The sequence below is a fragment of the Eriocheir sinensis genome, chromosome 56 (assembly GCF_024679095.1).
Source record: "Eriocheir sinensis breed Jianghai 21 chromosome 56, ASM2467909v1, whole genome shotgun sequence".
Taxonomy (NCBI): domain Eukaryota; kingdom Metazoa; phylum Arthropoda; class Malacostraca; order Decapoda; family Varunidae; genus Eriocheir; species Eriocheir sinensis.
The window spans coordinates 7424056-7437178 of record NC_066564.1 but is presented as its reverse complement, the minus strand read 5'-3'; the positions used below and the strand labels follow the sequence as shown (position 1 = coordinate 7437178).

Below are 13123 nucleotides of genomic sequence, written 5' to 3'. Positions count from 1 at the left end.
AGTTTTGCAGTGAGATAACTATTGAATTGCTGATATGTTTGTGTTCACCCAGAGTGGTGGAGGAGTGTTCTCTCTATCTGCCTTGCGGAATGATGAACGGGCAAGGTACCACATGAAGCTATTCCGGAGGGTCCTCAGCAAGGCCATCATCAAGGTAGTGGTGAATGCACACAGACAGAGGCTGTAACCTTGAGTCAGACAACTTGTGTTTCACCTCACTACTTTTGTCTCACCAACATCTACAAGATAGTTGATGTCAGTAACTGAAAGGTAATGCTGTAAATAGCTGTTTGGAGTAGTAGTGGAATTTTATAGAATGGTGTCCTCTTTGTGGGCAACCTGCACAGTATGTAGTTTGGTAACAATAACCAAGTATGAGGTAAGAGAAACAGTATGTATGAATAGAAATGGTTTTATAGAACTAAGGTAATTGTATAAATATATTAATTCAGATTAATCATATGGCAAAGCCACTGCACCCTTTGTAATGAAATCTTGTAGATACCTCATATTTACTTATTGCATCAATATTTGCATGTTTAATTTTAGCAGGTTTGTGACAGGAATAAAGTTTTAAAATTAAAGTATATGCCAAAAATTAACATAGTGAAGTACATATACATAGTTACCTTCCCTAAACATTCACCAAACAGCCACTGATCATATAGCGGTGCAAAAAGTCAGCATGAGAGTATGTATTACATCACTAAAACACAGTGGGACTCATTTTGCAAGTTTTCTAATCATATTCAGTGTGATGGCTTATAATCATCATAAGCATCTCGGTTACTAAACTTTTTATAGAAAATCAAATGATAGGAAGTCATAACCTTATAATGGCTGACAGCCAACTACCTACTAAGTTCAATAAGGCTAAATAAATAAGAATGTTTTAGTTTTCTGCTGTATTCAGTATTTTATGTTGCAATAACTTATTTTGTCCAACATCATACCACTGATTTCAATAATAAATAAAAATTACCCCACTTGTTTTATAATTTGCATTTTGGCACTAGGATACATGCTATTTGGTGGTTACACTGACTAGAACTAATGACATCTACTTCCTTGTTGATTAGAAAAGCATTGATGAAAAGAACTGAAGAAGATGAACTTAACTCTTACCTTGTTGGTCACTAACTCAATGTATGGGTGAGTTGGCGGGAATTGTTCTATCGGGATAAGGTTTTGATGAAAAACTGGCTCATATTCTCACCACTTTATTTCCTTTAAATTTAACCTAGAGTTATGGAACAGATACACATGAAGTGCCACTACATTGACTTTATGATGGTTTTAAATGCAATAGTTTGGTTGCAAGTAGACGAAGAATAACACTATCTCAACTCCTGCACTGTGAGCCCCTTTGACTGTGTGTGTGTCTGTCTAACTACTTATAGCAGTAACTTTAAGCAGGTCTGGTTGTAAGGGAGGAAACCTCAGCACACACACATGCATCACTTGCCATTCCATAAACACACACACCCATGTGGCACCAATCAGTTAGGGGTTAAATATTACTAACCCTAGAAACATTGCAACCGTAGATTGAAATAACTTATTTCTAAAAAATGGTAAACTGTAGTCAGGTCACCCGAGTCTCAGGTGTGCATTATCCTCTTCCTGGCTCAGCACCCATGTTTTATAATTCCTTGGTTACTCTGTCTGTTTACATATTCCAGTGTTTTATAAACTTGACAGGTATTTACACAATGGTCTGGATTATATTCCTAATCTCTCTACCCATGTAGTGAAATGTCACTTCAATGTGTGTCAGTAGTTTGTAAGTCTAATCACATATGAATTGAAGGAAAAAAATGAGAGGTAGATGATCACTCATGGAAATAACATTTTCTTATTCATGATCACTGGCAATCTTCATCTGAGTCTGAAATGTTTGACAACTGTGATGCCTGTTTAGCATTATGTATCTACATAGTCCTTTAACTTGGGCTCATGCCCCACTGCACCCTGATCTAACTAAGGGGTTGACATAACAAAGCCCTTCATTCTGGTGGCACCACTGGGGCTGGATGCGCTCAGCTTGCACCCCTCGTTTAAGCAGTCGCTGACGATGGTGAATAAATCGAATTTCAGCAGAATTATAAGTAGTCTTCGGATTAGTCCAAAGTCTCTCGGCTAGAGCAGCACCACGAGGCCACAGCTGCAAAGGAAAATACAATGAAAACATTTTAAAACTGAGTGGTAGCAGAAGTGACATGCAATACCCTTTGATAGTTAGCTTATCTGGAGAAAATAATTAATATATTTTAGTTGCAGAGGTGTGTCCCATAACGGGAACGGCAGAATATTTTCATCATGAAGAAGCGTAGAGAAGCAGTGGGCAAAGCAAGTACGTGATGTTAGGCTGTACTTCATGTCACCTTCCACTACACCTCCCCACCCTCTCCCTCATACCAGCCTTACCTTACCAGGCAGACAAGCCTTTGACAAGAGTAGAGTGGGGAGGGGAAGGCAGTGTGAAGCCAGCTACCAGCCAAGCACCACTCTCCTCCTTTGCATCTCCTGCCACCACCACTTGTTTATGCTACTGCCATCGAGGGTGATTGTATATGAGGATCACTATACAGCTTAGAAGAAATTTGTGTTTTGCCTTCCTCCCCTCCCACTTGTCTGCATGAGAACCATCATGTCAACCAGGGAGGGCCTCCTGTTGGATGCAGTAGCTCCCTCATTATCTGTCGTCCTGCTCTTCTGGTGCACGAGTTCCCTTCCTTTGAGTCGCAACCAAGGGGCAATAAACTCGGGGCCTCAGCTTCAGATCCCACTGCTGACACCAGTGTTGCTCAGAAAGGGAGGAAAGCAAAACAAACTTCTAAGCTGTATATTGGTCCCCACATACAGTCACTTGGTGGCAGGGGACGTGAAGGAAGAGTAGTGCTTGGCTGGCGGTTGGCTCCACACTGCTTTTCCCCACCCTGCTTTACTTTAGAGGAAGGCTGGGCTGCCCAGTAAGGTAGGGATGGTATGAGGAAGAGGTGGAGGGGGGGGGGGGCATTGTGAAGAGCAGCCCCATGTCATGAACCTACTTCCCCCATTGCTTCTCTTTGCCACAGCGTGCCAAGATTACTCTACCAGGCATAGTCGTCATTCTGCAACACACTTCCACAACAATATATAGTTGTATCCTGCCCACTGGATACAGGGTAAGTGCAGATTACGCAACACACTTCCACAACAATATATAGTTGTATCCTGCCCACTGGACACAGGGCAAGTGCAACATCTGGGTTAACACAGTTTACCTTCCCCAGGTTTCCTTAGGTACTCATTTATCGACCTGCCACGAAAGGGAGAATGAGCAGCTGGGTGGGCTGTGTGCCAACTGTTCAGGCTAGGATTTAAACCCAGGCCTACAGATTTGAAGCAAGACATGCTAACCACTATACCATTGTAGTGCAGCTGACTTGCCTGATGGGTGAGACTCCCATAACTCACTCTCGAGTGGGAGTACCTCTTTGGCCGTCTGGTTAAGGAGTGGCTTTCCCGTCTCGCTGGTCGCAAGTTTGATCCCCGGTGCTGGCAAAACCTTTCCTTGTCTGGATTAATTTCTCGTGAGTTTCATTACACGCTGTGGTCATGTGGGAGTGTAGAAAAGTGGAAATTCAGGCCTACACCATATGGAAGCTCTTCCAACCCATGTAGCTCCCATTCACATTGTACCCCATAGCAATTCCTTACCTTAGAATCAAGAGTAGCATCATCAGCCTGTTCAGTCCAAATCGCAGCCTCACCCCCAAGGATGAGGTCAGTGTGGGGGTTACCAGTGCTCTCCATGGCAATGTCATGTGGACTGTTGTCATAAACAACCTGCCATCCCTTGTAGGGGCTGCACCAGTTGTGGCCCTTACCCACCCATGCTCCCATACCACAATCAAGATACCAGGCATCATAATTGCTGAAGATGACTCGGTAGCCACGTGAGAGAAGGTCTTGGATGGCAGAGTTATTTCTTGTGGTCCAAATTTGAATGATATATTGTGAAGAATTTAGGGATGTTTCTAGATATTCTGGATCAGTTAGAGGAGAAGTCCACAGCACCCCAGGCACCTCCAGGCCTCCCAGTGCCTCTTGCAGCAGCTGCCGAGCACGCTCCTGGAAAACAGCCCACTGATCATAGTAGGCTGAGTCATCCAAACCATAATTGTTGTCTGTCATCCATGTTGATATCTCTTCAGTTGAATTCCAACAATTGAGGTTGACCTGGGAGGGAAAGAAAAATAGCATTCCAATAATTGTTGCATTCAGTGATTCAGAATGCACAACAATACAAATAGATGTCAGACATCTGTAAAAGACCAGTAAGTCTACACAAGAGAAATAAAATCCATGAAACAAAATAATTACCAAATATATGGAAGAAATTCAATATTACTGCCATCCTTCTGACATTTATTTTCCTTTATTTTCCTGTAATGATTATTGCCTTACCTCATCACCCCCAAAGTGGAAAATATTGAGAGGAGAGAAAAGCTGCACCAGCTCTCTGTAGATCTGCCCTAACACATCATACATTGCCGGGTTGGCAATGTTGAGCTGGCCACATGGTGGCTGCATACAGTAATCCTGCCATGGCTCCTGTGGGGATGGAAGGCCAGGCTGAGGATGTCAGGTGGCACTTATTGAGGATATTTTTATCTTTCCATATGTCAAAAAAATAACACTATGAGAATAAATAGGGACATTAACCTGGTTTACACAGACAGACAGATTGCCCATCCCCTCCTTTTCAGCCCACTGCCAGCCATTGCCCACGTGTGCTGGTGCGTCCAGTTCAGGCAGCAGCCGTACCCCTCGCACCCGTGCGTATTTCACTAAGTCACGCACTTGTGCTGGCGTGTACACCTGACGTGCAGAGTAGGCACCATAGTATGCCATGTTAGGGAGGGAATCTAGGACTAGTGGGAAGGCATTGGAATCTGTGATGTGCCAGTGAAGTGTGTTCAGTTTATTAGCAGCCATGGCATCAAGTGTACGTTTCAGCGTCGCTACACTCAAGTAGTTTCGGGCAGTGTCCAGCAGCAGGCCACGATATGGGAAGGCTGGTGCATCACTCACTGTTGCCGTCACCACCATGAGTGCATCAGTAGGCTCATGGTATTCTACAAGCTGTGACAACGTCTCAATAGCGTGCCTTGCACCAAAATAAGTCGGGGCAATTATTATCACAGAGGTGACATCTCCATTAGTGGCCACTGCCAAATCATAAGACTCATCTGTACTGAGGCTGAGTGTAGCATCAGCGCTACCCACCGTCACATCCAGACGTAGGATGTGGGCCTCCGTTGTCACATTCCAGGGGCCCATCCATGGTGCACTACCATCGGCATAATCAGGGTGATACTGCTCAAGATTAGCTTTGAAGATGTCAAAAGTTTCCAGTAGCAAAGTGCACACCTCCCCTGTGCACGTGGGCTTGAATGTCACATTGTGAGGCAGGAACAAGGACACCTGATCCCCAACAGTAGCAGCAGCAGGACGAGGCCATAACATACCCACAGAACTGCATGTTAATTTGCATGTGTTAAGGGTCATCAGTCCCACCGCCCCTGCTGCATCCTCCTTCACGCACTGTTCATCCACACATCGCCAGCCCCATGGTGATGTCATTCTGCAATTCACATACAGCCTTAATCAAGCACACAACTTTGTCCAGCATGCACAAGTGCCACACACACGACGAGACTTATAGAAGCAATAGATTAAACTATAGGAAAGCAGGGGTGGAAAACCTCAAGAAGTTTTTTGGTGAAATGGATTGGAAAGAGTTAATGAGTACAAGCGAAATTCAAGGAAAGTATGATATTTTCATGAAGGCGTACAACACAGGTGTTATGAAGTTCATACCAAAATACAGACTGAGGGAGAGGGCTAAAAAGGACTGGTTTAATGCAAGATGTGCAAAGGCAAAAGAAAAGAGAGACAAAGCGTGGTCAAGATTAAAAAGAAACAAGAATCAAAGAAACAGAACACTTTAAGGCAGTAAGAAATGAGTATGTGAAAGTGAGAAAGGAAGAAGAGAAATGATACGAAAAGGATATTGTGGAAAAGTGCAAAGAACAACCTGAACTGTTTTATAGATTTATAAATGGAAAAATTAAATCAAGAGAAACAATTGAAAGACTGACTGGTACAGTGCCTAGGGAGTGGAAGAGGGCAGAAATGGTACCTATATACAAAAGTGGAAAAAAGGAAGAACCCCTAAATTATAGACCGGTGTCTCTGACCAGCGTAGTATGTAAAATATGTGAGAAATTAATAAAAGAACAATGGATGAGATTTCTAGAAAAACATAATCTAATCACAAACAATCAATATGGGTTTAGGAAAGGCCGCTCATGTGTGACAAACTTGCTGAGCTTTTACTCAAGAGTGATGGACAAATTACAGGAAAGAGACGGATGGGTGGATTGCATTTACCTAGACTTAATGAAGGCATTTGACAAAGTTCCACATTCAAGACTGCTGTGGAAACTAGAAAATAAAGGAGGATTGAGAGGAAAAATTAAGTGCTGGATGGAAAGCTACTTAAGAGGAAGAGAGATGAGAACCGTGGTTAAGGACACTAGATCGGAATGGAGAACGGTGGAAAGTGGAGTGCCCCAGGGGTCGGTTTTAGCACCAGTAACTCTTCCTAGTCTATATTAATGATATGCCAGAGGGAATAAACAGCTACATGAGCCTGTTTGCAGATGATGCTAAACTGCAAAGACATATAAGAAACAGTGAAGACTGCAAGGAGCTGCAAGAAGACCTAAACAAGATTTGGAAATGGAGTCAGAAATGGGAGATGAAATTCAACGTGAAGAAATGTCATGTTATGGAAATGGGAAAAAGTGTAGAAAGACCAAAATGGACAAATAAAATGGGAGATGGTGAAATATTAAAGAAAGTAAATGAAGAGAGAGACCTGAGAGTAATAATGCAAGATTATATGCAACCAGAAAGTCATATAAATCGGATCTTCGGTGATACATATAACATGGTGAGAAATATAGGTATAGCATTCCACTACATGGACAAAGAAATGATGAAAAAATTAATAACTACTATGATCAGACCTAAACTAGAATACGTGGGAACAGTGTGGTATGAAGAAACACATAAAAAAAACTAGAAAGAATACAGAGGATGGCAACAAAAATGGTTCCAGAACTGGAGGGACTGACATATGAAGAGAGACTAAAGGAAATGGACTTACCAACACTAGAACAAAGAAGAGAAAGAGGAGACCTAATACAAATATATAGGCTATTGAGTAAAATGGAAGAAGTAGATAACGAGAAATTACTACTAAGAGAGGAACCTTCCAGCAGGAATACCAGAGGACATAGTAAAAAGTTGAGGAAGGGAAGATGCTCAAGAGACATAAAGAAATATAGCTTCCCACAAAGAAATATACAGGTTTGGAACAGACTAAGTGAAGAAATAGTATCGGCGAAGAGTGTGCAGAGCTTCAAGGAAAAGTTGGATAATTATAGATACGGAGACGGGACCACACGAGCGTAAGCCCAGGCCCTGTAAAATTACAACTAGGTAAATACACACACACATTTATAAATGACAAAATGATGTACAGATAAAGGTAAGTAATGGTAAAGTTGGGGGCATACACTGTAGCAGCGCGTGGCCTAGGTGCTCATCTCCGTAACATTGGCCCTTGAGCCTGTGGTGGGAGGGAGCCCATTACCCTGGGACACAGGGCCAGTGTGACATCTGGGTTACCACAGTTTACCTTCCCCAGGTTTCCCTTGGTACCCATTTATCGACCAGCCCCAGAGGGAGGATGAACAGCTGGGTGAGCTGCACGCCGACTGCCCGGGCTGGGATTCGAACCCGGGCCCGTGGAGTAGAAGCCAGGCACACTGACCACTAGACCACGGAGGCATATAAGGTATCATCAAATTGAAAAGGGAAGGAGTGATATATGAAGAATAGGAAATGAGTTTGTCAAACAGAAGCTTTTATTCAGCATCCACACAAAAGATTAAATTTATACAACCTTAAAGAGGAGATTTGAGGGAACTGAACTAGATATGAATGTTGGTATTGAAAAATTTGCCAGTTATTAAAAAAAAATTGAAGAAAAAAAAGCAGATGAACTGAATGAAGTCTTAAGATGGATATTAAAAGAAATTAAAGCTATTTAATCATGTTTGCTGATGTAAAAATCCAAAGAGAAATCGTCTAAAAATTTGCTAATATGAATGAATTATCAGGGACAGATGGAGTTCAAAGTAAATAATGATACAAACAAAAGACCTGCAAGCAAAGCATATTAGTGTAACATTACTAGATGCTGTAAAAGTAACTGCATTTTCAGTAAAAACCAAAGGAGATATAATTATACATAAGGTTAAATGTGCACCTGCAACAAGAATCTGAGACAAATAAATAAAATTAGCCAATCATGAGGACAGCATGTGGGTAGTCTTGGGCCCCTCCAAACACTCAAGTGAATTAAAGAAAAGCTATTAAAAGGGACAAAAAACACCAACTATAAGAAGTGGCAGTAAAGGAAATATTTGAAATATATACCCCCATTTTTCAAAGAATTACTTCACATACATACATGGATCATCAACACCCTTTTCTGATACTTTCATTTGATGCTGCTGCCATTTTTCTTTGTGCAATTTCAGTGAGGACATGTCCAAAACATGATATGATCTGGTTAGACTGTGAAGAGACTAGACAGAGTTGTGGTGTGGTGCTGGCCATGGCTGGTCAGTCCTGGGACTGGCTCAAACAGCTAGCCAGGTTAGTTATAACGATGGACTATGATACAAGAATACTCCAACAAGTGTTTCGAACAAATGTAGAGAATATTAACCTCAACATTAGTTTAATTATTTTCATTTATAAAATAAATAAAAAAAATTGATTTAAATAAAAAAATGATTTTTTTAAATCTGATTTTTTTTAATAAAAAAAAATCAACAACCCTGAAATAAAGTAGAAAATACAACAAAAATATGAGAATATTGTTGCAAAATATAATTAATGTAGATTTTCAGAGCAATGTAAACTGAGAAAGTATAGAAAATAATATAGAGAACCACTGGTATAATAAGCTTGTAATAACTTTTGTTCAGTATCAAAACATAGCATCCAGTACAAGAAGACAACTAAAAGAACATACTGAACTATAAAAAGGAAAATTATAAAAAAAATACTAGATTTTAATGTTAACCAGAAACAAGAACTGGCAGATGCAGATGTAAACGAACAAATGCTTAAACTTTTGTGAAATTTACAAGCAGAAATATCAAAATACATTGCCCAACAGAAGTAAAAACAAAAATTAAAGGTTTAGTCATCAGTGTAAATGCCAAAGGAAACAGATAACTACTACTCAGTAAAGAAGACAGGACAAAGAAAATGCTCATAAAGACAATAAACAGGCAAGAAGTGAATACACCAGGATAAGAGATGCACAGATGAATTCTGAAAATGGCATAAGTAAAAGCAAGGAACAACCAAAACGTTTACAGTTTATAAAAAAGAAAAAGGTAAGGTCAAAGATAAGATATATAGTATAATTGATAAACACAAGAGCTATCTTTAAGGAAGTAGAAATTTGTAAAGTCCTAAATATAGTACCTTTCAGTTTACTTTAAACCTGTCATTTTAAGTTTATGGAATTAGACAAGCAACAACACTGGGAAACAATCATCTTCAATGTACTGAATGGGGTCATTAATGGCAGATGAAATTCAATGCAGACAATGGGATGGCAATAAAATTTGGAAAAAGTTTAGAAAAAGTGATTATAAACTAGGGAGTAACAATTTACAGGTATTTGACATGGAGAAAGATTTAGTAATAACTACTCACCAGAAGACCATAAACATAAACAGAATACGGCAAATATAAAAATAGCCCTGGCACACATAAATGAGCAAACGACGGAGAATCTAACATTGTTCATTCGACCAAAAGAGGGTGACTTCATTTACGAAGACAGACTTGAGAAGCTACATCTACCAACACTATAAGAGATAAGAAAACGAGGTGACATGATCACGGTATATAAATACGTTGAAGGAAAAGAACAATACAACAGTAAGCAACACGCAAATACATATAAGAAAAGATAAGAGAACGATGAGAAAATTCTGCTTCCCAGGAACAGCAATAGTGAATAGAATGTGCCTGGATGAAGTATACATTTACAGTTTGAAGGGATAATTATATGACGCCCTTATTCACCCAGCAGTGAGTGGGGTACCCGGCGTCAGTCAGGAATGATAAAAATAACAAATAAATAAATAAAATAAAAAATGCCTGCTGGGTGGGTGTGAGTGTGATCATGTGCTGTGAGGTTTCACCCATAAAAAAAAAAATAAAAGGAAACAGGTGTCACAAGAGTATTTCCATGTGAAACTGGCAGGTGGGGTGGTGGCGGCTGCGGGGTCAGCCACGCCCCGCACTTTGCCACACTCTCAACACCCCTCGCTTCCTCTCTCTCAACACCCCTCGCTTCCTCTCTCTCAACACCCCTCGCTTCCTCTCTCTCAACACCCCTCGCTTCCTCTCTCTCAACACTTCTCGCTTCCTCTTGTATGTCAGCTTTAAATGAATTGGGTAATCCAATAAGGTCATAGATTTTTTTTTTTTTTTTTTAAATACCACAACACTTGACACCGTTGTATTCCACCTGTGTCAAGTGCCGTGGTATTTATGCAAAATCTTTATTACCCTAAAAACGAAATAATCTTAACACTATATTATAGTGTTAAGATTATTTCGTTTTTTGGGTAATAAAGATTTTAATAACATATATATATATATATATATATATATATATATATATATATATATATATATATATATATATATATATATATATATATATATATATATATATATATATATATATATATATAATATGACCTTACTGAATTATCCAATTATTTAATTAAATTAACTTAAAGGTAGTAAATAGCTGACATGATAGGAAGCGAGAGGTGTTGAGTGTGTGGCAAGGTGCGGGACGTGGCTGACCCTGCAGCCGCCACCACCCCACCGGTAAACTTTCAAGGAGGATACTACTGGCTGCATGACGATCGCGAATCCAGCACGTGATCTGATCCTCTGAAACCCACAAATGAGCCCGCGCGAGCAGGTGTCACCATACTGATCAACAGCTGATAAGATTCCTCTATATCATACAACCTCCACTATTGACTTATTAGTAAATGTTTGCTCTACACATGGTTATCAAGTGTGATTCAGCCCCATTGCGACAGACCTACTCACCGAAAGCTGTCCTCAGAGTCACCGTGGGCGTGACGTAAGACACTCGACAGTACGGCCAAACATCCCACCGCCTGCAGCACCGTTGTTGTTCTCATCATCTCTCAATGTCCAGAGCAACACCACTGCGACCAAAATGAATTAACAGAATACTTAAAGCAATTTTGTGAGTCTTCTGGAACAATGCAAGATAATGAAGTGGATGAAATAAAGAGCATAAAATAAAATCACGCAAATGTGGCCCATAACGTGGCAGGAGATACAATGAGAGGTTAACGAGGGCTTGTTTCACCTGTGCCTGAGGCTGCTCCGCGTGACCAATACTGTAGCGCAAAGAACGTACTTTGGAGAGTCAGCACCACATTCGGGTAGATCAGACTGACTCTCGTTTATAACGCTAGAATGTCTGCAGCCCATATCTTATCGCCCACCCCACCTCCTCCGCCGCCTCCTGGCTGATCTAGTGATCTTAACTACATCACTTTTTTTTTTTTCGTTTCTACTTGACAGCGTGCAGTACATATGTATACTTATCTGGGAATTATTGTGCTAATATGATAAGACGTAATTATTCATTGCGTATAAAGCCAAGAATGACGCAAACTTTGATTTATATATAAAAAAATCTCTCTCTCTCTCTCTCTCTCTCTCTCTCTCTCTCTCTTACACACACACACACACACACACACACACACATCGCTCCAGTAGTTCAATCGGTTTGAGCGCTGCGCTGCAAGGCTTCACGGCTAAACAGGCGGCGGTTCGACCCCCGCTCAGGCCGGATTCTTTCCGTTGACTAGGAGTGGTTACTGTCCCCCCTTGAGCAAGGGGGATGGGGTGTGTGGTGTGTGAGGGGTCCAGGCAGTACCCAGAGATCGACGATAGGCTAATGAGCACTTGCTCACGTCGGGAGGGTACCTGCTGGCGAAAGCGAATCCAACTCGTGATCAGGCTGTGGTGAATTACACACACACACACACACACACACACACACACACACTATCAACAAAGGCTTAGCATATCAGTGACAAACACGCCACCCAGACAACGCCATCGGTACAAGTCGCTCACCAAACTCGATATCATCATGACTCCACTTCCTGCAGGTCCAACTGGGATGCCATATTGGACTAAAATCAACAAGGGAAAAAAGTGAGGGAGAACCCATTCCTCGATCTCAGCCAGCGCTCAGCGTGGGGGAACCAAAATATCTTTCTTCCGCAATAAACCGAACAAGGAAAGGTGGTTATGTATTGATTAGTCTCCGTGTTCTCTTGAGAAACACCGTCTCCAAGGAAGGGAAGTGTTTTAAAATACGTAATGGCTTCACGAATGTACCCTTAATTCCATGAGTGGCTAATATCCCGGTCCGGGAAATCAGCGCACATCCTAACTTGGATATAAGGAAGCTACAAGATACCAAACGGCCTACAAGGCAGCTTCTGATATCATTGAATGGATAGCCTGGGGAAACCTGGGGAAGGTAAAATGTGGTAACCCGGTTGTTGCACTTGCTTTGTCTCGAGGTAAATGGGTTCTCACTCTCTACGGGTTCAAGGGTCAATGGGACGAGAGAGAGAGAGAGAGAGAGAGAGAGAGAGAGAGAGAGAGAGAGAGAGAGAGAGAGAGAGAGAGAGAGAATGCTGCTTATAACTCAATCAACGGGAAAAATATATATGCCAGGAGTGCGAGGTTCCTCCTGTTTTTTGTTTTTTTTACTTCATGAGTCCCCCCGCCCAGAGTATATTAGCTTATTACATTATGCTTCCAACCATCCCTTCGTTATTCAGTCTCCAGGCGTTATTCAGGCACTGCTGGATGAACTGATGAAATAAAAGCTTTG

At 41.2% G+C, this 13123-nt stretch overlaps 2 protein-coding genes across 7 annotated transcripts in view; one reads left to right on the top strand and one right to left on the bottom strand.

Moving 5' to 3' along the window:
* Positions 1 to 990, top strand: part of LOC126984229 (uncharacterized) — a 44836-nt gene extending 43846 nt beyond the window's left edge. For both annotated transcript variants that reach the window (XM_050837779.1, XM_050837778.1), the window contains exon 58: positions 53 to 990. In XM_050837779.1, coding sequence (XP_050693736.1) covers positions 53 to 187 — 135 coding nt within the window. In that variant the 3' untranslated portion in view covers positions 188 to 990. The remainder of the gene's footprint in view (positions 1 to 52) is intronic.
* A 214-nt stretch (positions 991 to 1204) lies between these two features.
* The window catches only part of LOC126984238 (chitooligosaccharidolytic beta-N-acetylglucosaminidase-like), a 50388-nt gene continuing 38469 nt past the window's right edge, over positions 1205 to 13123 (bottom strand). For 3 of the 5 annotated variants that reach the window (XM_050837802.1, XM_050837801.1, XM_050837803.1), the window contains 5 exons: positions 11284 to 11405; positions 4711 to 5632; positions 4453 to 4599; positions 3703 to 4224; positions 1205 to 2164 (listed from right to left, as the gene is read on the bottom strand). In XM_050837802.1, coding sequence (XP_050693759.1) covers positions 1955 to 2164; positions 3703 to 4224; positions 4453 to 4599; positions 4711 to 5632; positions 11284 to 11381 — 1899 coding nt within the window. In that variant the 5' untranslated portion in view covers positions 11382 to 11405 and the 3' untranslated portion in view covers positions 1205 to 1954. Of the gene's footprint in view, positions 2165 to 3702; positions 4225 to 4452; positions 4600 to 4710; positions 5633 to 11283; positions 11406 to 11572; positions 11730 to 13123 lie in introns of those variants that run through there. The other 2 variants (XM_050837800.1, XM_050837804.1) reach the window with 2 other exon arrangements.